General features: G+C 45.3%; 1 protein-coding gene across 1 annotated transcript in view; it reads left to right on the top strand.

Moving 5' to 3' along the window:
• Nucleotides 1-26,477, top strand: part of CDH18 (cadherin 18) — a 1,182,266-nt gene that overhangs the window by 826,370 nt on the left and 329,419 nt on the right. Inside the window, exon 6 of the mRNA XM_069730602.1 lies at nt 21,020-21,201. Within this exon, the coding sequence (XP_069586703.1) occupies nt 21,020-21,201 (182 nt within the window). The remainder of the gene's footprint in view (nt 1-21,019; nt 21,202-26,477) is intronic.

Below are 26,477 nucleotides of genomic sequence, written 5' to 3'. Positions count from 1 at the left end.
CACCCTTTGGCCCCCAGGATGTTTAGCCCCCACACATTTCATCCCCAGCAGTTCGCCCCTGTGTACATTTCGCCCCAGCACATTTCATCTCCAACATTTGGTCTCCGGATGTTTCACCCCCGGCAGTTCACTCCTCGATGTTTCACCCCCAGCAGTTTGCCCCCGGCAGTTTGCCCCAGATGTTTTCACCCTTGTGGTTCATGAATTCCCATCCGTCATCAATGTTTCCCCAGCATTTGGCCCCCGGATGTTTCGCCCCCGGCAATTTACCCCCGATAGTTTGTACCCTTGTGGTTAATTTATTCCTGTCCATCATCGATATTTCACCCCCGGCAGTTTGCACCTGGATGTTTGTACCCTTGCGGTTCATGAATTCCTGTCCGTCATCAATGTTTCACCCCCCCCCCAGCAGTTCGCTCCCGGCATACTTACCTGTCGCAGCTCCTTGGGTCACAAAGTGCAGTCTAGCAGTTCCCCATGATGTCTTCTCCTGCTTCTGGTTGTCTTTTCATCTTCCCTGGATCACTGATCCACGAAGCATGATGAATGTTGCAGCAGTGAGGCCGAATGTCCCCCGACCGCTCACTGACATGACGTCACTCCTGCCCCATTCATAAGTCAATTCAGGGGGCAGGATGCTTCTCCTGTCACCTAGACTCATGGTGCCTTCCAGATCCAGCATGGCCATCGCCAGCCCACACAACCAGGGGAAGATCAGGCAAAGATGATCAGAAAACCTCTAGGTAAGTACCAGGAGGGGAAGATCAGCAGCATGCTTACCACAACATGATTGCTGAAGCATGCTGCCTTATTTTGATTTTTCTGTTCGGCATGAGAATACCCCTTTAATGCAGGCTATGTATGGAAGCAGGGGGATTGTTGACTGACTACAGGGTTAATCCCACCAACCATCTCTGCAGAACTGAGATATTGGCTTTGCTGAACTAAAGTGGTGGTTAACCAGCTTCTACAGAACCTCTTTATCAGGTCTTCAGAGAGGGGGTTTTGGAATTAGCCCTCACAGAACACTCGGCCAGTATACAAAAGAATGGAGCAGCACATAAAAGTGGTATTTTCACTTCAGGATCCATTTTTCTATTGATGCCCATTCCTCAGATTACGCCAAGAATAGGGTCCAGTTGTATTCTTCATTGAACCAGCTGTTTATCAGCAACTTTCAGCACCAATGACAATGACAAGTGACTGGAAGCTGCAGCGATAGCTCTCCATGATTTCAGTGAGATCCAGGGAAGATGTGACAGCACCTGGCAAAGAGCTGATCCACAGTGACATGCCTTGTACAGGGGCATGCACTGCACTGTGCAGAGAAATGCATTTTCTGGACGGGACTCAGTTGTGTGTGTCCGGTCTTTCAGCAACAAATGGCCCTTTGGGGACAACCATTAAATTGGTGTGGCCCTTGGTGAATATGAGTTTGACACCCCTGATCTAAGACAAGTGACCATCATTTTACTGTCATGTACTAGTGGTGTTACACTTAATGGCTTCTTTTTGTCATCCATTACATATTGTTAGGACTGGCGGAACGCACCAAGACAGATGATAAAGGTGCGTTCGCAGTCCGGGGTCCACCGTGCAGGTGAGAACCTGCTGCTAGCAATTAGCAGACAATATGGCGGTACACTAAAGTATACACGCGTGGGTTAAACCTCACCCAGCGTGAAGAAAGCGATCCTGTTAATTCACAGGACCGCAGTACCGCACTAGTGCGCGAGCAAGTGGTCAGCGGACTTAACCCCAGAAGGGATTGGAGCCCGATTAGACCCTTGCTGGCGTAACACCGCAACTGGGTGTGTAGAGAACCTTAAGCAATCTGTGCACAAGAGTGCGAGCGATGCCGCACTAACGGACGCCACTAACCACCCAGACTCGGGTATGGAAAGCGCAAGGCAGGCGCACGGCGCCGTACTGGCAGGCACAGCTACAGGACGCTGTGATGTGTGTTAGTGCTGTAGGCTAAGTCGGGCGCTAGGTAGCAGCCATACACCTTCTGCGAACAGACATTCAATAGGGTAGGGGTTACCAAGGACGACTTGCACTCACAACATACACACATAAGCAATTGTAAAACAATACTAGCGCATGGCCGTGCGGTCATGCGCAGTTTATATAACAGCAGCACAGGAAGTGGCCACAGCACTTTTGCCCTTCTAGGACCTGCCAAGAGGACCAATGGAATGTGCTGCAGAGCCCGAGCACATGACCCTCGATCTCCAACGGGAGACCTTACGCTGGGCATGCTCAGTACATGCAGACAAGGACTTAGTCCCAGAGAAGTCCGCTCGCTGCTGACCAGCACTGACTTTAAAGGCAGAGACTGGAGAAGCAGCACTAACTCTCAGAACAGAGTGAGAATGAGCAAGACGCTGGGACCGACGTCCTTGCTGAGCAGGCTCCACTGCGGCTGGACAAGAATGGGAGACCGCAGCGGAAGTGGCTCGAGATTCCCCCTGTGCAGAAGCGGGAACTCGACCCCTAACATTACCCCCCCTCCTAGGGCCCCCCCCTCCTTGGGCCTCGCTACGTTCGAAGGCAGCAATGAGCTGCGGGGCCCGAATGTGCTCAACAGGTTCCCAGGACCTGTCCTCGGGGCCATAACCCTTCCAGTCCACCAAATAAAATTTTTTACCACGCACCACCTTGCACCCCAAAATAGCGTTCACCTCATAATCGTCCGTAGACGAACCCGATGTCCCAGCAGATGACTCGGAAAAGCGGGACATATACACGGGTTTCAAGAGGGACACATGAAAGGTGTCGGTGATACCCAGGCGTGGCGGAAGGGCCAAACGATAGACCACAGGATTAACCTGCTCGAGGACCTTGAATGGACCCAAGTAGCGAGGAGCAAATTTAGTGGACTCAACTCGCAGCCTGATGTTACGGGCGGAGAGCCACACCAAGTCGCCAGGAGCAAAGGTCGGGGCGGGGCGCCGATGAGCATCAGCGGAGGACCTCATTCTCTCCTTAGAGGCCCGAATGGCATCCTGAGTGCGGTCCCAAATATCCCGTGCCTCCACAGCCCAGTCTGCCACCCTGGAGTCGGCGGAAGACACGGGCATAGGCACAGGTACCCGTGGATGCTGACCATAGTTGAGGAGGAATGGGGTTTGTCCAGTGGAGTCGGCAACGGCGTTGTTCAGTGCAAACTCTGCCCATGATAGCAAGGATGCCCAGTCATCCTGCCTGGCTGAAACAAAATGTCGCAGGTATGTGACCAAGGTCTGGTTGGCCCTCTCTACCAACCCATTCGTCTCGGGATGATAAGCGGAAGAGAGATTCAACTCAATACTGAGAAGACGACAGAGCTCTCTCCAGAACCGAGACGCAAACTGGGGACCCCGGTCACTGACAATTTTGTCTGGCATACCATGTAGGCGGAAGATATGTCTGATGAACAACGCTGCCAAGGCCCGTGCAGAAGGTAACCGCGGCAGCGGCACCAAATGCACCATTTTTGAGAAATGATCGGTGATGACCCAAATGATGGTACAGCCGCGAGACTTGGGCAAACCCACAACAAAGTCCATCCCGACCATCTCCCAGGGCCTATCTGCCACCGGCAAGGGATAGAGCAAACCAGCTGGCCTTTGACGCGGAGATTTATTTTTGGCGCAGGAGACACACGCCAGAACGTAATCCCTGACATCCCGGACCATATGCGGCCACCAGTACGTCCTCGCCAGTAGCTCAGATGTCCTCTTTGTCCCAAAGTGTCCACCCACCCTGGACGAATGAGCCCAAGAGAGAACCTCCGGTCGCAAATTAATGGGCACAAAAGTCTTGCCCGGAGGCACAGACTCTAGCGATACCGGCGCCACGGTTCTCAGGCTCTCGGAAGGGACAATAAGCCGAGGCTCCTCTTCCTCCTCCTCAGTTGACATAAGGGAGCGAGAGAGAGCGTCAGCACGGATATTCTTCTCCCCGGCGAGATAATGCAGGGAAAAGTGGAACCGGGAGAAGAACAGGGACCATCTGGCCTGGCGAGAATTTAGCCGCTGGGCTGTCTGCAAATAGACCAAATTTTTGTGGTCCGTGTAAACTTGGAAGGGAAACCGCGCACCTTCCAGAAGGTGTCTCCACTCCGAAAAGGCCAACTTCATTGCTAGCAACTCCCTGTCCCCGATGGAGTAGTTCCTCTCCGCTGGCGTGAAGGTCTTGGAGAAGAAGAAGCATGGATGCTTCCGACCTTGAGCATCCTTTTGGTAGAGGACTGCTCCAGCACCAACGGACGAGGCATCCACCTCCAGTAGGAATGGCTTATCCACATCGGGACGATGTAAGATGGGAGCGCTAGCAAAGTGGGACTTAATAGAAGTGAAGGCCTTGGAGACCTCTTCCGACCACAATTTGGGATTCGCTCCCTTCTTGGTGAGGGCTACCAAGGGAGCCACCAGAGTTGAGAAGTGGGGAATGAACTGGCGGTAATAGTTTATGAACCCCATAAAGCGCTGCACCGCTTTAAGAGAATGGGGCTCTTGCCAGTCTATCACAGCCTGTAGTTTGGCAGGATCCATAGCCAATCCCTGGGCGGAGATGATATAGCCCAGGAAAGGTAAGGACTCCTGCTCAAACACACACTTCTCCAACTTTGCGTAAAGAGAGTTTGCCCGTAGGAGGTCGAAGACTCTGCCAACATCTCTCCGGTGGGAGTCAATATCTGGAGAAAAGATGAGAATATCATCCAGATAGACTACAACCGAGGTGGAAAGCATATCCCGGAAGATGTCGTTGACAAAGTCTTGAAAAACGGCAGGTGCATTACAGAGCCCGAAGGGCATCACCAGATACTCATAGTGCCCATCTCTGGTGTTAAATGCCGTTTTCCACTCGTCCCCCTCACGGATGCGAATCAGGTTGTAAGCACCCCGCAGATCTAGTTTCGTAAACACTCTAGCTCCCCGAAGCCTATCGAAAAGCTCAGATATCAACGGCAAAGGGTACTTGTTCTTGACTGTGATAGCATTAAGACCCCTGTAGTCTATGCATGGACGTAGTTCTCCATTCTTCTTCTGCACGAAGAAGAACCCTGCCCCAGCAGGTGACACTGACTTCCTAATGAACCCTCTTGCCAGATTCTCTTGTATGTACTGAGACATTGCCTCCGTTTCCGGGAGAGATAATGGGTAGACTCGACCCCGGGGAGGCTCAGCACCAGGCAAGAGATCGATAGGACAGTCATAGGGGCGATGGGGCGGAAGGGTCTCCGCCGCCTTCTTGGAGAACACGTCTGCATAAGACCAATATTGCTTGGGAAGAGAGGATAGATCTGCGGGTACCTCAGTAGTAGCAACCTGAACGCACTCTCGGTGACACCTACCCCCACATGATTCACCCCATCCCAGAATTCTGCCTGAGGACCACTCGATGTGAGGAGAGTGGTACCGTAGCCAAGGTATCCCCAACAGGACCTCATCAATACCCTCAGGAATGACGAGTAGAGAAATAATCTCCTGATGGGATGGCGACAGGGACAGAGTAACAGGGATGGTCTGATGTGTTATCTGTGCGGGGAGTGTCGACCCATTCACCACTCGTACCGTTACTGGTTGGGATAGCATAACCAGGGGTATTGCGTGACGTTGGGCGAAGGCAGAAGACATAAAATTGCCCTCCGCCCCAGAATCCACGCAGAGGTCTACCGAGTGGGAGGATGAGCCAAAGGTAATTGTCCCCTTAAAGGACAATTTGGAGGCAAACGTCGCAGTGTCTAGTGCACCTCCACCTACTACCACTAGACGCTGACGTTTCCTCGACCGCTGATGACATCTGGTGGCAAGATGTCCTGACTGTTGGCAAACCTGGCAACCCTGGAGTGCACGAGCAGTCTGGGACTTAGATCCTGCTCGTGACACCACCTTAGGTTCCTGAACCTCAGGAGCCTGAACTGGAGATTCCAAAGGTTTGGCGAAGGTGGGAGCCAGCCGAAACCTCTGCCTACACTGGGCTCGCTCTAACCTCCGCTCGTGAAAACGGCGGTCAATGCGAGTAGATACTGCTATTAACTCCTCCAGTGTGGCGGGAATCTCCCTAGTGGCCAGAGCGTCCTTAACGTGGTCAGCCAGCCCCCTCCAAAATATAGGGATAAGGGCTTTATCCGACCACTCCAGCTCAGATGCCAGAGTGCGGAAATGGACGGCAAAAAGGCTGACCAAGGACGAGCCCTGAGTCAGTGCCAACAGTTGGAGCGCCGTGTCATGGGTGACACGAGGTCCAAGAAAGACCTGTTTCAGAGTGCTCAGGAATAACGGAGCACTCTGCACCACATGATCGCCACGCTCCTACAGCGGCGTAGCCCACTGCAACGCCCTGTCCGACAATAAGGAAATTATAGAGCCCACCTTAGCCCGCTCTGTAGGGAAACGAGAGGCCAGAAGCTCGAGATGTATTGAGCACTGACTCACGAAACCCCTACAGGACTTACTGTCACCAGAAAATTTCTCTGGTAGCGGGAGGCGAGATAGCGTCGGTACAGGAGCGGCAGTGGACAAGGTAGCTGCAGCCACACTTGCAGCCTGAACAGCGACAGCAGTAACATCCACAGCTGAGGTTGAACGCTCAAAAGCCGCCAACCTTCCCTCCAGCTGCTGGATGTACCGCTGTAAACGCTGATCGTCCGCCATTTTACTAGCCAGACCCTGGCGCTAGTATTCTGTTAGGACTGGCGGAACGCACCAAGACAGATGATAAAGGTGCGTTCGCAGTCCGGGGTCCACCGTGCAGGTGAGAACCTGCTGCTAGCAATTAGCAGACAATATGGCGGTACACTAAAGTATACACGCGTGGGTTAAACCTCACCCAGCGTGAAGAAAGCGATCCTGTTAATTCACAGGACCGCAGTACCGCACTAGTGCGCGAGCAAGTGGTCAGCGGACTTAACCCCAGAAGGGATTGGAGCCCGATTAGACCCTTGCTGGCGTAACACCGCAACTGGGTGTGTAGAGAACCTTAAGCAATCTGTGCACAAGAGTGCGAGCGATGCCGCACTAACGGACGCCACTAACCACCCAGACTCGGGTATGGAAAGCGCAAGGCAGGCGCACGGCGCCGTACTGGCAGGCACAGCTACAGGACGCTGTGATGTGTGTTAGTGCTGTAGGCTAAGTCGGGCGCTAGGTAGCAGCCATACACCTTCCGCGAACAGACATTCAATAGGGTAGGGGTTACCAAGGACGACTTGCACTCACAACATACACACATAAGCAATTGTAAAACAATACTAGCGCATGGCCGTGCGGTCATGCGCAGTTTATATAACAGCAGCACAGGAAGTGGCCACAGCACTTTTGCCCTTCTAGGACCTGCCAAGAGGACCAATGGAATGTGCTGCAGAGCCCGAGCACATGACCCTCGATCTCCAACGGGAGACCTTACGCTGGGCATGCTCAGTACATGCAGACAAGGACTTAGTCCCAGAGAAGTCCGCTCGCTGCTGACCAGCACTGACTTTAAAGGCAGAGACTGGAGAAGCAGCACTAACTCTCAGAACAGAGTGAGAATGAGCAAGACGCTGGGACCGACGTCCTTGCTGAGCAGGCTCCACTGCGGCTGGACAAGAATGGGAGACCGCAGCGGAAGTGGCTCGAGATTCCCCCTGTGCAGAAGCGGGAACTCGACCCCTAACACATATCATACTGTATCTAGTGATGAGCAAACCTGATCTGGAAAGTTCAGGGTTCGTATCGAACATTGCCTGCTCGGGTTCAACCACACCAACCACAAATAGGCAATGTTTGGAGCTTGCTCATCAGAAACTAAAAATCACTTCTCTCCCTTTTGCTGAGATCCGGACCTGTGTGGAGAGTCTTCTTGACCAAGGGAATCCATAGCTAGGAATCCTGAAAGGGATTCCCTTGGGTAGGATGACCTATTCACACAATGTGGAAGTGCAAGGCAGAGGTCTGAAGAGGACCCAAAGGGGTAAGAAGCAATATATATATATTTTCTTTTTACTATCTGGTCAGTGATGAGGATGTGGTGGACAGATCCTCCACTCCTCTGAGTCTCCATACTCATTGAGTTCAATGAAAATGATAATTTGGGGGTGCTGAATCTGGCAGGTTTACTTCTCTCTAATCATATTTTGGGTCTAAGATGTATAAATGTAATCAAGTTACTTTTTTTTAATTCCAAAACTTTGAGTTTTCTACAAAAGTAACTTTACAAACAGACAAAAAAATATTAACAATTGGTGAAACCAACCAACATTGCAGAACAATACTGTATATTTATAGCGTAACTAAAAAAGCACTGACTTTTTTTTCCAATGGAGAACCTCTTCCAGCAGCTTTAGTTTAATTTTTTAAATATAATATTTTGTAAATTTTATTTAGTTTTGTGTGCAAAGTCGCATCCAAGTTACAGCAGCCGGCTATATGTGCTGCATGATTTTAGTTGTTACTAAGGAAGTTGGGCCCCCTTGGTAGCAGAAATTGTGGATGGATTCAGGCTTCCTGTGATACATTCAGGGCTGTTCGATCACAGCCCTCTGGAAAGTTCCCCTTCCTCCTCCCCTCATGTGCTACATCCTGGACAAGAGGAGGGCTTCCCCCCGTATGAAGCCAGTAACGGACTGAGCACATGGGGCGTTGGGGAGCTTTGCAGGGGGCTGTGAACCAGCAGCCTTGAATACATCATAGTGAGCATGTTGATGCCGCTTTCATACTTGTTGTTTTCCTGGCGATTACCGTGCCAGTTTAAAGCCGTGGTGGTAATCACCAGGAAGATAGAACATTTTTTAAAATGGAATACTGTGCGGCTTTCTGCTGCACAATTTCCCTTGATTTGAGCCCATTGACTTGCATTGGGCAAATTGAGTGCTATGTAGTGGTTTTGCTGGTGACTACTGCCGCAGTTTTAAACTGCTGTGATAATCGCCAGCAAAACCGCTAGTCTGAAAGAGGCCTGACAGTTGCATGTCCCGTGTAGCCATGCACCCTAGAGTCCATCCACAAGTTTTGCTACTAAGGCTAAACGTCCTTCTTACTAGCTACTGAAATCCTGCATCTCATGGAGCCTGCTGCTGGAAATTGGATGGGACTTTCACACAGAAGTGAAGTTGCTGGAAGGAGATTCTCCATTGGAAAAGAAGATCAGTGCCACAGGTACTATAACATAGCAAAACTTGTTTTTTTTTTTTAGAGTTATGCTTTAACTGTATAAATTAAAACTGGTAAACAAGAAATATAAATAGTATAGATGGAGAAGGGTTAAAGAGAAAGAGGAAAGAAAAGAAAAATTGCAGGTGTTAATGTTCGAATCATTTTACAGCTAAATATATAACCATCAACTAAAATTCAAAGCTGTAGGCGATGCCTCTCAGATAATCTATCAAGATTCTTTTGTTGAAATCTTGCACAATACGTTTAACCATTGCTGTAATTGCAGCTTATTTTTTGTTTCTTGCAGTTGTGGGATTTCCTTCTGTTATCTGAATAATTTCTAAACTGTGGAGCTCTTGCTGATGTTTCAGAAAATTAATGAACGGGTATATATTTGGGAAAAGCGTACCACATGTTTCTTAAAAGCTACGGTGCCATCCTTCAACATCATTATTTGTTCGCTGTTGATCATTTATTGCTCGTTCATACATATTCCAAAGTTCATCTGGAAACAAAGGTGCCTGACATCCTCTGCGAGTCATTTGACCAATATAGGTATCTTCAAAATAGTTGGCAATGGGTATGGCTTCTTGTGGAAAGTCAGAATTTTCCACTAACTCTTCAAATGAAGGCACAACATTCTGTGTTGGTAGAAAGGCAAGGGCAGGTATCATGCGTATCCAACAAACAAATTCATGGTCACCTTGAAATTGTACCTTGAGTCCTTCATTTTGAACTTTACGCCAAATTGACTGTGATAGGTAGAAGAAGCAACCGGTCTTCTTGAGGTTGGGGAATTCATTCTCAAATGCCTGGATGCAGCTAGTTCAAAATCCAACATCAGGTTGTGTGGCTGCAGTCAAGGTTGCATGTTCTTCAGCTCTTGTAGCAATGTCTGGTATGTTGAAAGGCTCTTGTCCGTCAGTAAGGCATACACTACAGGAACAGCATGGCTGCTGTGGACTACATGATTTGTATAAAGTTGCTTGAACACGGATAGTGTAGTGGAAAAAATGCCATCAGCAAACCACTCTTTACTTTGGGCCAGTAGATGGAGATTGTCTCTTGTTCCAAATATCAAGATATGCCTGTGTCCACTTACTGATTAAAAGTGAAAGTATTAGTACAGGAAAGAATGAGAGACAAAATAAAAAGTAACAAGTAGCAGACAGAGAATTTCAGCATGAACTCACAATAAATTTTCCAAATCAGAAGCATCCGTTGCATACAAAGGAGTATGGAGCACAAAATGCATATTGTGAAGTGGATTTTCCTGGACCCATCCACTATGTGGGTTCCAAGGCCTAATGGGGTGCATATGACTGACTATGCAGCAGGGCTGGCCTTGCCGCCAATGTATAAAACAAAGGAGTATGGAGCACAAAATGTTCATATCTCACATAAAAAACTCACATTTTGCTTCAGATTTTCTGATTTTATAACAGAAATGTAAAACTGAAGCAAAATCTGGTGTGAAGGGGCTAAGCAATATTTGTTTCTAAGACATGTATTGTCCCAGTGGAAAATGATATATTCCTGTTTAAAAATGCTTCCAAGCTTCAAAAATGTCACATTTTCAAAGTCGTGAAAGGATTAATAGCAGCAGAAACTAGCAAAATGCAGTATTCCATGATAATAAAAGGTTTAGATCAGGAAAAACAAGCAAACATGTAAGAAGTATTTGTGAAAAAAAAACATAGTAACTCAATGGTTCATTAGGTTGCGGTCATATGCAGCGTAAATGTCTAAATCCCATCCACATGCTGATGAAAAAATGCACAGTTAAAAAAAATTATATGTAGTGCAGCAGTGGCGTACCTACCATGTAGGCAGGGGACGTCACTGCCCCCAGGCCATCAGGGGGCCTGCCGCCAAGGGGTGTAATGCACCCATGAACAGCGGGTCCCCTGAATCTACCAAGGTCTGGTACAGTAGGTGCCTGTGACCTACTGGAGTATGGCAAGGATAAATTAATACTCGCCGCCTGCTGCTGCGCTGCTTTCCTCACTCTGCTTTGATGCAGATCATGAGACGTGAGAGATCACATGATTGCATACATTATTCCTGGTCCTGTATCAAAGCAGAGGAATGCAGCATGTGGCAGCAGGTGGTGAATATTACTTAACCCCCTGCCAGGCTCCGGTTGGTGACAGGCACCTACCAGAGCATAGTGTACCATCTTCCCAGCAGTAATTCAGCTAAAGGGCAGGGCATCGCGTAGGAAGGGGGGGCCCAGGCCCCTTCAAAACTTTGCTATAGGGCAAGGGCCAAGCTACTTCTGTTACTGCATGTGAATGTATGCTGCCATTATGCAAAGAAGATTCCTGCCATTCAGACAAGGGGCTAAAATCCTGCACTAAGACCTGCACCTAAATCCATAGAGCTAAATAGAGATTTTGGTGTAGAATTATCTACACCAGAATAGCTGTAGATCTACAGTTGTGGACAATCCACAGAGGTTAGGAGACATGTTAATGAATCATAGAATCATAGAATCTTAGAGTTGAAAGGGACCTCCTGGGTCATCTGGTCCAGCACCCTGCTCAAAGCAAGATTCACTAAATCATCCCAGACAGATGTCTGTCCAGCATTTGTTTGAGGACTTCAATTGAAGGAGAACTCATCACCTCTTGTGGCAGCCTGTTTCACTCATTGATCATCAATACTGTCACAAAGTTTTTTCTAATAACTAATCTGTGTCTCATCCCATTCAGTTTCATCTCATTGCTTCTAGTCTTTCCTTGTGCAAATGAGAATAAAGATGATCCTTCAACAATGTGACAGCCCTTGATATATTTGTAGACATATATTAAGTCTCCTCTGTCTTCTTTTTTGCAAGCTAAACATTCCCAAATCCTGTAACCATTCCACATAGGACATGGTTTGCAGACCAGTCACCATTCTAGTCGTTCTACTCTGAACTTGCTCCAGTTTGTTGATGTCTTTTTTAAAATGTGGTGCCCAAAACTGGACACAGTATTCCAGAATAGGTCTGACCAAAGAGGGGTAGAATCCTTAAAGGGAACCTATCACCCCCAAAATCGAAGGTGAGCTAAGCCCACCGGCATCAAGGGCTTATCTACAGCATTCTGTAATGCTGTAGATAAGCCCCTGATGTATCCTGAAAGATGAGAAAAAGAGGTTAGATTATACTCACCTGGGCAGGTGGTCCGATCCGATGGGCGTCGCGGTCCGGGGCCTCCCATCTTCTTACGATGACGTCCTATTCTTGTCTTCACGCTGCAGCTCTGGCGCAGGCGTACTTTGCCTGCCCTGTTGAGGGCAGAACAAAGTACTGCATTGCGCAGGCATCAGGACTCTCTGAGCTGCAGCATGAAGACAAGAAGAGGACGTCATCGTAAGAAGATGGGAGGCCCAGGACCGGAACGCGACATCCATCAGACCAGAACCACAGCAGGACCGCCCCTTGGTGAGTATAATCTAACCTCTTTTTCTCATCTTTCAGGATACATTGGGGGCTTATCTACAGCATTACAGAATATAATATACTAGCTGAAGAGCCCGGCGTTGCCTGGGCATAGTAAATATCTGTGGTTAGTTATAGCACCTCACATCTCTTATTTTCCCATCATGCCTCTCATTTTCTCCCTTACACCTCTCATTTTCTCCCTTACACCTCTCATTTTCCCCCTCACTCCTCTTTTTTTCCCCCTCACTCCTCTCATTCTCCCCCCTAACACTTGTCATTTCGACCTCACATCTGTCATTTTCCGATCACTCCACTATTTTACCTCACTCCTCTCATTTTGCACTCACACCTTTTCATTTTCACCTCACACCCCTCATTTTTACCTCAGTATATACATGTTTGTTATCTCCCTTACATATAGTATACACCTGTATGTCTTCTCTTGTATATAGTATATACCTGTATACCATCTCCCCTGTAAATAGTATATACCTGCTGTATGTCATATCCTCCTGTATATTGTATATACCCATGTGTCATCTCCTCCTGTATATATTATATACCTGTATGTCATCTCTTCTGTATATACTATATACCTGTATGTCATCTCCTCCTATATATAGTATATACCTGTGTCATCTCCTGTATATAGTATATACCTGTATGTCATCTCCCCTGTGTATAGTATATACCTGCTGTATGTCCTCTCCTCCTCTATACCTATGTGTCATCTCCTCTTTTATATATTATATACCTGTATGTCATCTCCTCCTGTATATAGTATATACGTGTGCCATCTCCTCCTGTATATAGTATGTACCTGTAAGTCATCTCCTCCTGTATATAGTATATACCTGTGTGTCATCTCCACTGTATATAGTATATACCTGTGTGTCATCGCCCCTGTATATAGTATGTACCTGTATGTCATCTCCCCTGTATATAGTATATACCAGGATGTCATCTCCTCCTGTATATAGTATATACCTGTATGTCATCTTCTCCTGTATATAGTATATACCTGTGTGTCATCTCCCATGTATATAGTATATATGTGTGTGTCATCTCCTCCTGTATATAGTATATACCTGTGTGTCATCTCCTCCTGTATATAGTATATACCTGTGTCATCTCCTCCTGTATATAGTATATATGTGTGTCATCTCCTCCTGTATATAGTATATACCTGTAAGTTATCTCCTCCTGTATATAGAATATACTTGTGTGTCATCTGCTCCTGTATATAGTATATACCTGTGTGTCATCTGCTCATGTATATAGTATATACCTGTGTGTCATCTGCTCATGTATATAGTATATACCTGTGTATCATCTCCTCCTGTATATAGTATATACCTGTGTGTCATCTCCTCCTGTATATAGTATATACCTGTGTGTCATCTCTCCTGTATATAGTACTAAATTGGCAGCCTGATAAATCCCCAGCCAACAGGAAGCCCTCCCCCTGGCAGTATATATTCATATATTCATATATTCATTATATATGTCAAGGGAGCCGCTTGAAAAAGCGGCCAAGTAGGGACGCGAAACACGCGTCACCTTGAATCCTCCAACCCCTGTCAGCGGTGAGTTTTTGCCTACCTTCCTTGTAATACTTATTGCCTGATTGTGGTATCATGCCTACATAGAGATTTTTTCAGTAGGCATAATTACCAATGCCATAGCACTCTGCACATGCACCTTAGAGAGCAACTAATAGGCACTTAGTGACTAGGGTTGGTTGGTGGGTTCTGGTTACCCTGAGGTTCTGTCTTTGTATATGTATCACTTTATGTATGCTTTTATGTATATTATATATGTGTAATATGAATTGTGTGAACTTTCAATAAATTTTGGACTTTTTTACTCGATACATACCTATTACAGCTCGTGTTTCTCCTTTCACAACTTTTGTGCATGTAGCAATTTTTCCGCTTGTGCAAGTTTTGCGTGTGGCGAGTTTTCCATGAGGTGAGTTTTGCACGTGTGGCGAGTTTTCCGTGAGCCTAGTTTTGCATTTGGCGAGTTTTGAGCGGCGACTTTTGTGTTTCGACTTTTATGTGGTGAGGTTGGTGTATGTGTGGTGAAATGTGTGCTAAGGGTGGTATATGCATTCAAGCACGTGGTAGTTTGTGGCGCCTTTTGTGTGTGTGTTCATATCCCCGTGTGTGGTGAGTATCCCAAGTCGGGGCACCACCTTAGCATCTGTATGGTATATACTCTTTGGTGCCATCGATCTCACTCTTTAAATTCCCCTTGTTCACATCTGGCATCTGTCAATTTGCCTCCAACACTTTTCCTTTCACTTTTTCCCCATTATGTAGATAGGGGCAAAATTATTTGGTGAATTGGAAAGCACGGAGTTAAAATTTCACCTCACAACATAGCCTATGATGCTCTCAGGGTCCAGACGTGTGAGTGTGCAAAATTTTGTGGCTGTAGCTGCGACGCCTCCAACACTTTTCCTTTCACTTTTTCCCCATTATGTAGATAGGGGCAAAATTGTTTGGGGAATTGGAATGCGCGGAGTTAAAATTTTGCCTCACAACATAGCCTATGACGCTCTCGGGGTCCAGACGTGTGAGTGTGCAAAATTTTGTGGCTGTAGCTGCGACGGTATATATATACAGTGTTTATATATATATATATATATATATATATATATTAACAGATAGATCGAGATGAAAAGCTGGCAGTTCATCTGCCGCGTACAGTAAAATCACAACATGAAATGTCCCTTTCCATATATTCTCTCATGTCGGCTACTGCTGTGATTTTACAGTATGTGGCTGCTGAATTGCCGGATTCTCTTCTATCTATCTAATATATATATATATATATATATATATATATATACACATATATATATATATATATATATAGTGGGGCAAAAAAGTATTTAGTCAGTCAGCAATAGTGCAAGTTCCACCACTTAAAAAGATGAGAGGCGTCTGTAGTTTACATCATAGGTAGACCTCAACTATGGGAGACAAACTGAGAAAAAAAAATCCAGAAAATCACATTGTCTGTTTTTTTAACATTTTATTTGCATATTATGGTGGAAAATAAGTATTTGGTCAGAAACAAAATTTCATCTCAATACTTTGTAATATATCCTTTGTTGGCAATGACAGAGGTCAAACATTTTCTGTAAGTCTTCACAAGGTTGCCACACACTGTTGTTGGTATGTTGGCCCATTCCTCCATGCAGATCTCCTCTAGAGCAGTGATGTTTTTGGCTTTTCGCTTGGCAACACGGACTTTCAACTCCCTCCAAAGGTTTTCTATAGGGTTGAGATCTGGAGACTGGCTAGGCCACTCCAGGACCTTGAAATGCTTCTTACGAAGCCACTCCTTCGTTGCCCTGGCGGTGTGCTTTGGATCATTGTCATGTTGAAAGACCCAGCCATGTTTCATCTTCAATGCCCTTGCTGATGGAAGGAGGTTTGCACTCAAAATCTCACGATACATGGCCCCATTCATTCTTTCATGTACCCGGATCAGTCGTCCTGGCCCCTTTGCAGAGAAACAGCCCCAAAGCATGATGTTTCCACCACCATGCTTTACAGTAGGTATGGTGTTTGATGGATGCAACTCAGTATTCTTTTTCCTCCAAACACGACAAGTTGTGTTTCTACCAAACAGTTCCAGTTTGGTTTCATCAGACCATAGGACATTCTCCCAAAACTCCTCTGGATCATCCAAATGCTCTCTAGCAAACTTCAGACGGGCCCGGACATGAACTGGCTTAAGCAGTGGGACACGTCTGGCACTGCAGGATCTGAGTCCATGGTGGCGTAGTGTGTTACTTATGGTAGGCCTTGTTACATTGGTCCCAGCTCTCTGCAGTTCATTCACTAGGTCCCCCCGCGTGGTTCTGGGATTTTTGCTCACCGTTCTTGTGATCATTCTGACCCCACGGGGTTGGATTTTGCGTGGAGCCCCAGATCGAGGGAGATTATCAGTGGTCTTGCATGTCTTCCATTTTCTAATTATTGCTCCCACTGTTGATTTCTTCACTCCAAGCTGGTTGGCTATTGCAGATTCAGTCTTCCCAGCCTGGTGCAGGGCTACAATTTTGTTTCTGGTGTCCTTTGACAGCTCTTTGGTCTTCACCATAGTGGAGTTTGGAGTCAGACTGTTTGAGGGTGTGCACAGGTGTCTTTTTATACTGATAACAAGTTTAAACAGGTGCCATTACTACAGGTAATGAGTGGAGGAAAGAGGAGACTCTTAAAGAAGAAGTTACAGGTCTGTGAGAGCCAGAAATCTTGATTGTTTGTTTCTGACCAAATACTTATTTTCCACCATAATATGCAAAAAAAATGATAAAAAAACAGACAATGTGATTTTCTGGATTTTTTTTTCTCAGTTTGTCTCCCATAGTTGAGGTCTACCTATGATGTAAATTACAGATGCCTCTCATCTTTTTAAGTGGTGGAACTTGCACTATTGCTGACTGACTAAATACTTTTTTGCCCCACTGTATATATATATACACATACAGGGTGAGCCATTTATATGGATACACCTAAATAAAATGGGAATGGTTGGTGATTTCAACTTCCTGTTTGTGGCACATTAGTATATGGGAGGGGGAAAACTTTTCAAGATGGATGGTGACCATTGGGGCAATTTTGAAGTCTGCCATTTTGGATCCAACTTTGTTGTTTTCAATGGGAAAAGGGTCATGTGACACATAAAAATTATTAAGAATTTCACAAGAAAAACAATGGTGCTCTTGGTTTTAACATAACTTTATTCTTTCATGAGTTATTTGCAAGTTTATGACCTCTAAAGGTACCGTCACATTTAGCGACGCTGCAGCGATCTAGACAACGATGCCGATCGCTGCAGCGTCGCTGTGTGGTCCCTTGAGAGCTGTCACACAGACAGCTCTCCAGCGACCAACTATGCGAAGTCCCCGGGTAACCAGGGTAAACATCGGGTTACTAAGCGCAGGGCCGCGCTTAGTAACCCGATGTTTACCCTGGTTACCAGTGTAAATGTAAAAAAAGCCAAATACTACATACTCACATTCCAGTGTCTGTCCCCCGCCGCTCTGCTTCCTGCACTGACTGTGAGCGCCGGCTGGCCATATATATATATATATATATATATATATATATATGTGCGTGTGTGTGTTTTGATGAATATTTCCTTTGAAAACAATGTGTAATTGACAGAGATTTTTTATATGTAAAAGCTCATGTTTAATCGGATTGCAATCGGATAGCAATCGCACTGCATTCGTATGTAAATCAGATGCTAGGTGTAGAATATCGGATTGTACTTGCATGAAAAACGCATGACACTAGCACTACAGTTGTCCGAATTGGCAGAAACAAAATCGGACCGATTTTAAAATTGCTAGTGTGACGCCAGCCTAATACAGGCTATAACACAGGATCGCCCTTTCACAATAAGTAATATCACAGCTGACCCCACTCTCATTCCATTCATAATGACCTTGGCCTGATCTTTAGATACTTCTATGCGAAAATAGGGGAACGGTCTGTTCTTTGCTTCTTATGTAAATATGGATCTCCTGATGCAGCAGAAAGTCATAGATTAAAACAGCCCCATTGGCCAGTGTTAAAGTTGTAAGATTTCAAATCTTTACTTTCAATAAAGATTATGATACTGAGAAAAAGAATATCAACATATACAGTTAGGGCCAGAAATATTTGGACAGTGACACAAGTTTTGTTATTTTAGCTGTTTACAAAAACATGTTCAGAAATACAATTATATATATAATATGGGCTGAAAGTGCACACTCCCAGCTGCAATATGATAGTTTCCACATCCAAATCGGAGAAAGGGTTTAGGAATCATAGCTCTGTAATGCATAGCGCCCTCTTTTTCAAGGGACCAAAAGTAATTGGACAATGGACTCTAAGGGCTGCAATTAACTCTGAAGGCGTCTCCCTCGTTCGTTAACCTGTAATCAATGAAGTAGTTAAAAGGTCAGGGGTGGATTCCAGGTGTGTGGTTTTGCATTTGGAAGTTGTTGCTGTGAGCAGACAACATGCGGTCAAAGGAACTCTCAATTGAGGTGAAGCAGAACATCCTGAGGCTGAAAAAAAAGAAAAAATCCATCAGAGAGATAGCAGACATGCTTGGAGTAGCAAAATCAACAGTTGGGTACATTCTGAAAAAAAAGGAATTGACTGGTGAGCTTGGGAACTCAAAAAGGCCTGGGCGTCCACGGATGACAACAGTGGTTGATGATCGCCGCATACTTAATTTGGTGAAGAAGAACCCGTTCACAACATCAACTGAAGTCCAGAACACTCTCAGTGAAGTAGGTGTATCTGTCTCTAAGTCAACAGTAAAGAGAAGACTCCATGACAGTAAATACAAAGGGTTCACATCTAGATGCAAACCATTCATCAATACCAAAAATAGACAGGCCAGAGTTAAATTTGCAGAAAAACACCTCAAGAAGCCAGCTCAGTTCTGGAAAGTATTCTATGGACAGATGAGACAAAGATCAACCTGTACCAGAATGATGGAAAGAAAAAAGTTTGGAGAAGAAAGGGAACGGCACATGATCCAAGGCACACCACATCCTCTGTAAAACATGGTGGAGGCAACGTGATGGCATGGGCATGCATGGCTTTCAATGGCACTGGGTCACTTGTGTTTATTGATGACATAAGAGCAGACAAGAGTAGCCGGATGAATTCTGAAGTGTACCGGGATATACTTTCAGCCCAGATTCAGCCAAATGCTGCAAAGTTGATTGGACGGCGCTTCATAGTACAGATGGACAATGACCCCAAGCATACATCCAAAGCTACCCAGGAGTTCATGAGTGCCAAAAAGTGGAACATTCTGCAATGGCCAAGTCAATCTCCAGATCTAAACCCAATTGAGCATGCATTTCACTTGCTCAAATCCAGACTTAAGACGGAAAGACCCACAAACAAGCAAGACCTGAAGGCTGCGGCTGTAAAGGCCTGGCAAAGCATTAAGAAGGAGGAAACCCAGCGTTTGGTGATGTCCATGGGTTCCAGACTTAAGGCAGTGATTGCCTCCAAAGGATTTGCAACAAAATATTGAAAATAAAAATATTTTGTTTGGGTTATGTTTATTTGTCCAATTACTTTTGACCTCCTAAAATGTGGAGTGTTTGTAAAGAAATGTGTACAATTCCTACATTTTCTATCAGATATTTTTGTTCAACCCTTCAAATTAAACGTTACAATCTGCACTTGAATTCTGTTGTAGAGGTTTCATTTCAAATCCAATGTGGTGGCATGCAGAGCCCAACTCGCGAAAATTGTGTCACTGTCCAAATATTTCTGGCCCTAACTGTATATATATATATATATATATATATAGTATATGGTCTCCATCCTGGTATGTGCTGCTTCCATCCTGCGCCCCTTTCCTTTCATGTGCAGACCCCATCCTTCATCCCCTTCCTGTAATGTGCAGCCCCCATCCAGCACCCTCATCCTGTTTTGTGCGCCTCCATCTTGCCATGTGCAACTCTCTTCCTGTGCCCTCATCCTGTCATGTGCTCCCATCCTGCGCCCCAATCCTGTCATGTGGTGCTCACAGCCTGCGCCACCATCCTGTCATGTGCTGCTCCCATTCTGTGCCCCCATTCTGGTATGTGGTGCCCCTATCCTGGTATGTGGTAATCCAATTCTGCAACCCCAACCTGTTATGTGGTGCCCTTATCCTGCATCCCTATCCTGTCATGTGGTGCTCTCATCCGGCATCCCCATCCTGTCATGCTGCTCCCAACCTGCACCCCCATTCTGTCATGTGCTGCTCCCATCCTGCGCCCCCATTCTGTCATGTGCTGCTCCCATCCTGCGCCCCCATTCTGTCATGTGCAGTAAAACGTCACTTGCATGCTGCGCTGACGTATTTTCTATATATATATATATATATTCAGTAGAACGTGGCTGGATTGCTTCGCTGACATATTTTATATATAAATTCAATATAAAAATGGCGCAGGAAAGCGTGGACTGCGCATGCGCCGATTCCGGTGCCACAACCCTCCTGAGCCACATTCCTCATCCCAGGATGCGAAACTCTGTGGGGTCCAGACTGCGAAGGTGTGCCGCTCTTGCGCAGTCTATAAAGGATTCGGACAGAGTGACGCTCCTAGCATTATATTATATATATATATATATATATATATATATACAGTATACATTTATATTTAACACAAAAACGTAATGTAAACAATGGTTAATTTTCTCATTACACACTTCATAAGTAACAACACTTCCATAAAAATCACCTTTCTTTTACAATTTTGCTTTTTTAAAAGGAAACCGTTCTAACTTCCAGTGAAATATTTTGGGCATTTTATATTTGAGCAAGTTTGCTTGATTGAATTTAACATGTATAGACAATTGTCAAGATTCACACATTTTTGTTGAAAAAACAAACCCAGGAAAGTTTAACCATCATTATTCCTTCACAAATATTTCCACAGGACATTACCAACTATATGTTCCAGAATCAGCCCAAGTTGGCTCTGCTGTTGGGAAAATCAAGGCTATTGATGCAGATGTCGGACTCAATGCTGATATCAGGTACTCCATTGTCAATGGAGATGGTGTGTTTTCCATATCCACTGATAAAGAAACAAGGGAAGGAGTCCTTTTGCTTAAAAAGGTAAATGCTTAACTTTGATCATGTATTAAGTTTAATAAATGTGGCTCTTTGACATTATTGTTGCTTTCTTAACTTTAGCTATGTTAAATTTACTTCACTGGCACCTACCAACTTAACGATGAAAGATGGTATGAAAATTTTGCACAAAACTTTAAGTTGTATTTGCATATAATTTATTTTTACCAAAGAAAATAAAGTAGTACTCCAAAAATTTGATTTTATTTTTTTAGTTTGTCTAAGAATTTTACATGCAAGTCATTCACCATTGAGACAGATTTTTTATTGATATATCAATAATATTTCTCATAATGTACTGTTGGTTTTACTCCTGGGGATTTTTTCATATGGATACACAATTCCCTAATCCAGCTACACACACTGTTGTTGATGAATTGTAATTACAGAATGTTCTTGCTCTTGTAATTTTGGTATAATAGTGCACCATTATCTAAGACTTTTTCTTCGGGACATCGCCAGAGATAAGTAAATTAGAGCATCAGTTTATAATATAGTATAATCTAAAGTGAACAAAAGCTAGTACTCTGTTTCCTTAAATCCAAGTAGTTAAAGAACAATTTGGAACAAAATAATTTTGTCCTAAAAGTTGAAGGTATTTTGCTGCATAACAAGGCATAACATGGTATAATAATGTGTGGTCATGAGAACATAACCGGGTGAAGTGTCACTTGATGCGCTAATGATGAGAAATGATGACCTGTGTGGTGACAGTCTGTCACTTTATGAGGTGATAAGTCTGGAACACGTCAACTGATTCATATGATACTGAGATAGATTTTTTTAGACTTATTGTAATTCATGATAGTCATAAAAATTCTTTCATATGACTTGCGTGTATTTGTGAAAAAAAATAGAAAATTGGAGAAAATTTCGCAATTTTCCAATTTTGAATTTCAAGAGCTTAAATCACAGAGATATGTCACACAAAATACTTAATAAGTAACATTTCCCATATGTCTACTTTACATCAGCACACATTTGGAACCACATTTTTTTTGTTAGGAAGTCATAAGGGGTTAAAAGTTGACCAGCAATTTCTAATATTTACAACAAAATTTACAAAACCATTTTTTACAGACTTCATCACATTTGAAGTCCCTTTGAGGGGTCTATATGATAGATAATACAAAAAAGTGGCACCACTCTAAAATCTGCACCCCTAAAGGTGCTCAAAACCACATTCAAGACGTTTGTTGCTTCACAGGAATTTTTTGAATGTGGAAAAAAATTATTAAATTATTTAACTATTGTTTGGGTGCATGGCAGGGCATGGAAAGGAAGGACTGTCATTTGACTTTTTGAATGTGAAATTTCCTGAAATCATTAGCGGATGTCATATCCCATTTGGTGAGCCTCTGATCTGCTTAACCAGTGGTAATCCCTCACAATTGCCCCCATTATGGAAACTAAACCCCTCACAGAATGTACTGAGATGCATGGTGAGCACCTTGACCACCCAAGTACTTCACAGAAGTTAATAACATTGAGCTATAAAAATGTAAAAAAATCACATTTTCCCCACAAAAACATTATCTTGCCCCAAAATTTTGCATTTTCATGATTGTAACAAGAGAAATTGCACCATACAGTTTGTTGCGCAATTTCTCCTGAGTACACCGATACCCCATATGTCGGGGAATACTACTTTTGAGGCACAGTACAAAGCTTGGAAGGGAAGAGGCGCCATATTGTCACATGCCACATAGGCAGAGCAAACAAGGTGCCAGAACAACAGAAAACCCCTATATGTGAACTCATTTTACAAACTACACCCCCCAATGAATTCATCTAGTGGTGCAGTAATCATATTGTGCCTCACATGTGCCTCACAGAAATTTATATGATTGAGCGGTGAATAAATTACATTTTTACCACTTTAATATTGTTTTAGCCCCAAGTTTTTAATTTTTGGAAGGGCTAATAGGTGTCACGCATGCGCCCAGACTGGTTGGCGCGGGCATACGGGGGTGTGGCCCCACTGGACCACAGACCAAACTTCCCTGGAAGGGGCGTAACTAAGTAGCTTCCGAGGTGTTCGCTGGAGCCTCTGATGGTGAGGTCAGACTTGTGCAATAGGAAGCTACCAGGTGCCACTCCAGGGTGATGTCTGGCTGTGGCTGCTGATCCCACTAAGAAACGGAACGGGCACGGCTGGCACTCTGGCTGACAGGCGGGCTCGGCTGGGACACAGGCAGGCAGACGGGTACAACAGAGACACTGGCGGGCAGGCGGACACGGCTGGCTCTCTGGTAGGCAGGCGGGTACGGCTGGAACATAGGAAGAACCGGTAGGGAGCGGTCTGCAGGCAGGTATGTGAAACAGGTTGGAACCTGTTCAGACAGGAGGACTAAGTAACAAGTAGAAGGTGGAACTAAGAGAAGAGAAGGAGTAGGCAGAGCCAAGGGCGGAGCCGCAAGAGGCGGAGCCAAGGGCGGAGATGCTGGAGGCGGAGCCAAGAGCGGAGACGCTGGAGGCGGAGCCAAGAGCGGAGACGCTGGAGGTGGAGCCAAGAGCGGAGACGCTGGAGGCGGAGCCAAGAGCGGAGACGCTGGAGGCGGAGCCAAGAGCGGAGATGCTAGAGGCGGAGCCAAGAGCGGAGACGCTAGAGGTGGAGCCAAGAGCAGAGATGCTGGAGGCGGAGCCAAGAGCGGAGCCAAGAGCGGAGACACTGGAGGCGGAGCCAAGAGCGGAGACGCTGGAGGCGGAACCAAAAGTGGAGATACTGGAGGTAACGCCAAGAGCAGAGACGCTGGAGGCGGAGCCAAGAGCAGAGACGGAGCCAAGTGCAGAAACACAGGAGGCGGAGCCAGATAGAACCGCAAAGAGCGGAGCCAGATAGAACCGCAAAGAGCGGAGCCACAGAGCAAAGCCAGAGAGTGCGAAGCAAGGTCTGAGTGCAGAGCTGCAAGAGTGCGGAGTGTAAGCAGACTGAGAACACAAGGAAAGACAAAGCAGGGAAGGAAGCCACAGACAAGGAGACCGAGAAAAGACAAAGTACAGACAAGGCAATGGAAAAAGACACAGGGACAAAGACACAGGGACCAGGATATTCTGCCTCCTGGAGGGCGGACTACAAGATCAAGGCAATAGCACAGAGAAAAGCCTCCAGAGAGGGAGTAACTCAGAACAAGGCCAGGCAAACTCAGTAGCTAAACACTAACTGAGCTAACACATTGCACAGGCCCAGACCACAGGGTGGAGCTGCACTATATACAGGAGGCCTCTTGGTAATTGGTCAGGAACTGATTAGACAGATGCACCTGATTCCTATAAGAACCAGAGAGTTCAGGCGCCGGCCCCCTATACACATAGCCATGAAGCATGCACAGAGCAGAGACACAGAACATGGAGCTGGCATGAAACAGAAACCACATCATGGCCTGGAGCAGTGGGTAAGATTGTGTGAGAGATGTGAGGCCATGCCATGATGCCAGCAGAGTTGTTACATTAGGAATTTTATTTACAACAAACCGAGGTCCATTTTTTCCTGAGTGCGCAAATATCCTTAATGTAATTAGGAAATATTTTTCAGGCACAGTGCAAAGCTCAAAAGGCAAGGAGTGCCAATTTTTACTGTTATGGTTTGAAGGTGTAATGACCCACTGGGAGAGCCCATGAAGTGCCAGAACAGCAGAACTCCCCATAAGTGACCTCATTTTCAAACTACACCTCTCAATGAATTCATTTAGGGGTGCAGTGTTCATATTAATACCATGGGTGTGTCACAGAAATTTAAACTATTGGGTAGTAAAGAAAAAATAACTAGATTCTTACTACCAAATTTTATTTTAGCCCCAGATTTTACATTTTCACACTAGAAGTTGGTAAAAATGGCACCAAAATTTGTCCCACACTTTGTCCTGAACGTATCAATATCCTATATGTGGCTGTACAGTGCTACTAAGCCATACGAAAAGAGTCAGGATTAATGGAACACTATTTGCCTCCTGGAGAGAATATTGTCCTAGAACAGTTGATGGACTCCATATACAGAGCCCCTAATTGCTAGAAGAGCAGAATCCCTTCTCAAGTGACCCAATTTTGGATACTATCCTCTTTGGGGAATTTATCTACAGGTGATTTTGACTACATGGGTATTTTCCAGAAACAAGCAGCAATGAATGTTGCCAAGTGAAAATTGCAAACTGCTGTTGTAGTGACCAGTATGCTGTAGTGACCAGTATGCAATAGTCACCAGTATGTTATGCCCGGCTCTTGCTTCTGAAGGCATGCACCCATAAATTAGGCGGGCTCTCATTGCTTCATAAATGCCAAACATGGATGCAATATGTGGTTTAGGTACTGTATACTATGAGGTTCAAGAGAGTGGGACATTTGGATTTGAGAACAGAGAATTTGCTGAATTTCTTTTGGCAGATGAGGACCCATTTAGATTTTCCAGAGCCTTTTTTATGACCAGTAACATAAAAGCCCCCTATATTTTAACAGATGACAGACCTGAGTGGGGACTTGCTTTTTTTGTGGATTGAGTTGAAGCTTTTATTGGGAAAACATTTTACATAATGTTTTGGATCACAGTTATCCGGCTCTCTCTGCTGACTACTTACTGTGGGGTTTCCATCTAAATCTCTCAGTGACGTGATTCAGATGAAACCCCCAAGAGATCCATTCACTATAAAGAGGCAGCAGAGATACAGATACTTTGGACTTCATCTCTCCTTTGTTCAGCCATGTTCATTATTTCAGAGCTGCCCAAAACTGTTGCCCACGGCATTTTTGTGCAATTCTAAAAGATGACACCGCCGAATCACAGGTGAGATGGCATCCACAGTGCCTCCATCTGCCTCATTGTAGGGAATCTTCTACAAGAGCCTCCATCTGAATCACGTATTTCAGAGATTTACACAGAAACCTCGATGTAAGCACTCAGCTCTCAGCGCAGAGTAAATGTGTCATGACTCTGGACAGAATGATTCCACCTCCATCCTGATCAGGTCAGGGTTAGTTTAGTTTGCCTCTCTTTGGTTCTTGGGCGGCTATTTAATGTTGGGAGTTTTTGGATTTGGTGTCGGTGATACTTCCATTTACTCGGTTTGTGGTTGCTGACCCAGGTTACTCATCTGTAAACATTGCGCCTCTGTGCTTGTGTGCTTTGCTGTGTATGATCCCGTTTGTCCCCTGACTTTTGCCTCTGTATCCTGCTTTGTACTGCACTGTCCCTTCTGGCTATCTGACCCCTTGGCTGGTCTCCGTTTACCCTTTGTCTTGTTACTAGGTACTACGCTCTCGTCTGGCTT

Source organism: Ranitomeya imitator, chromosome 6 (assembly GCF_032444005.1).
Source record: "Ranitomeya imitator isolate aRanImi1 chromosome 6, aRanImi1.pri, whole genome shotgun sequence".
In the NCBI taxonomy this organism is placed as follows: domain Eukaryota; kingdom Metazoa; phylum Chordata; class Amphibia; order Anura; family Dendrobatidae; genus Ranitomeya; species Ranitomeya imitator.
Note: the sequence above shows the minus strand (reverse complement) of the source record. Positions and strands in the feature narration are given on the sequence as shown.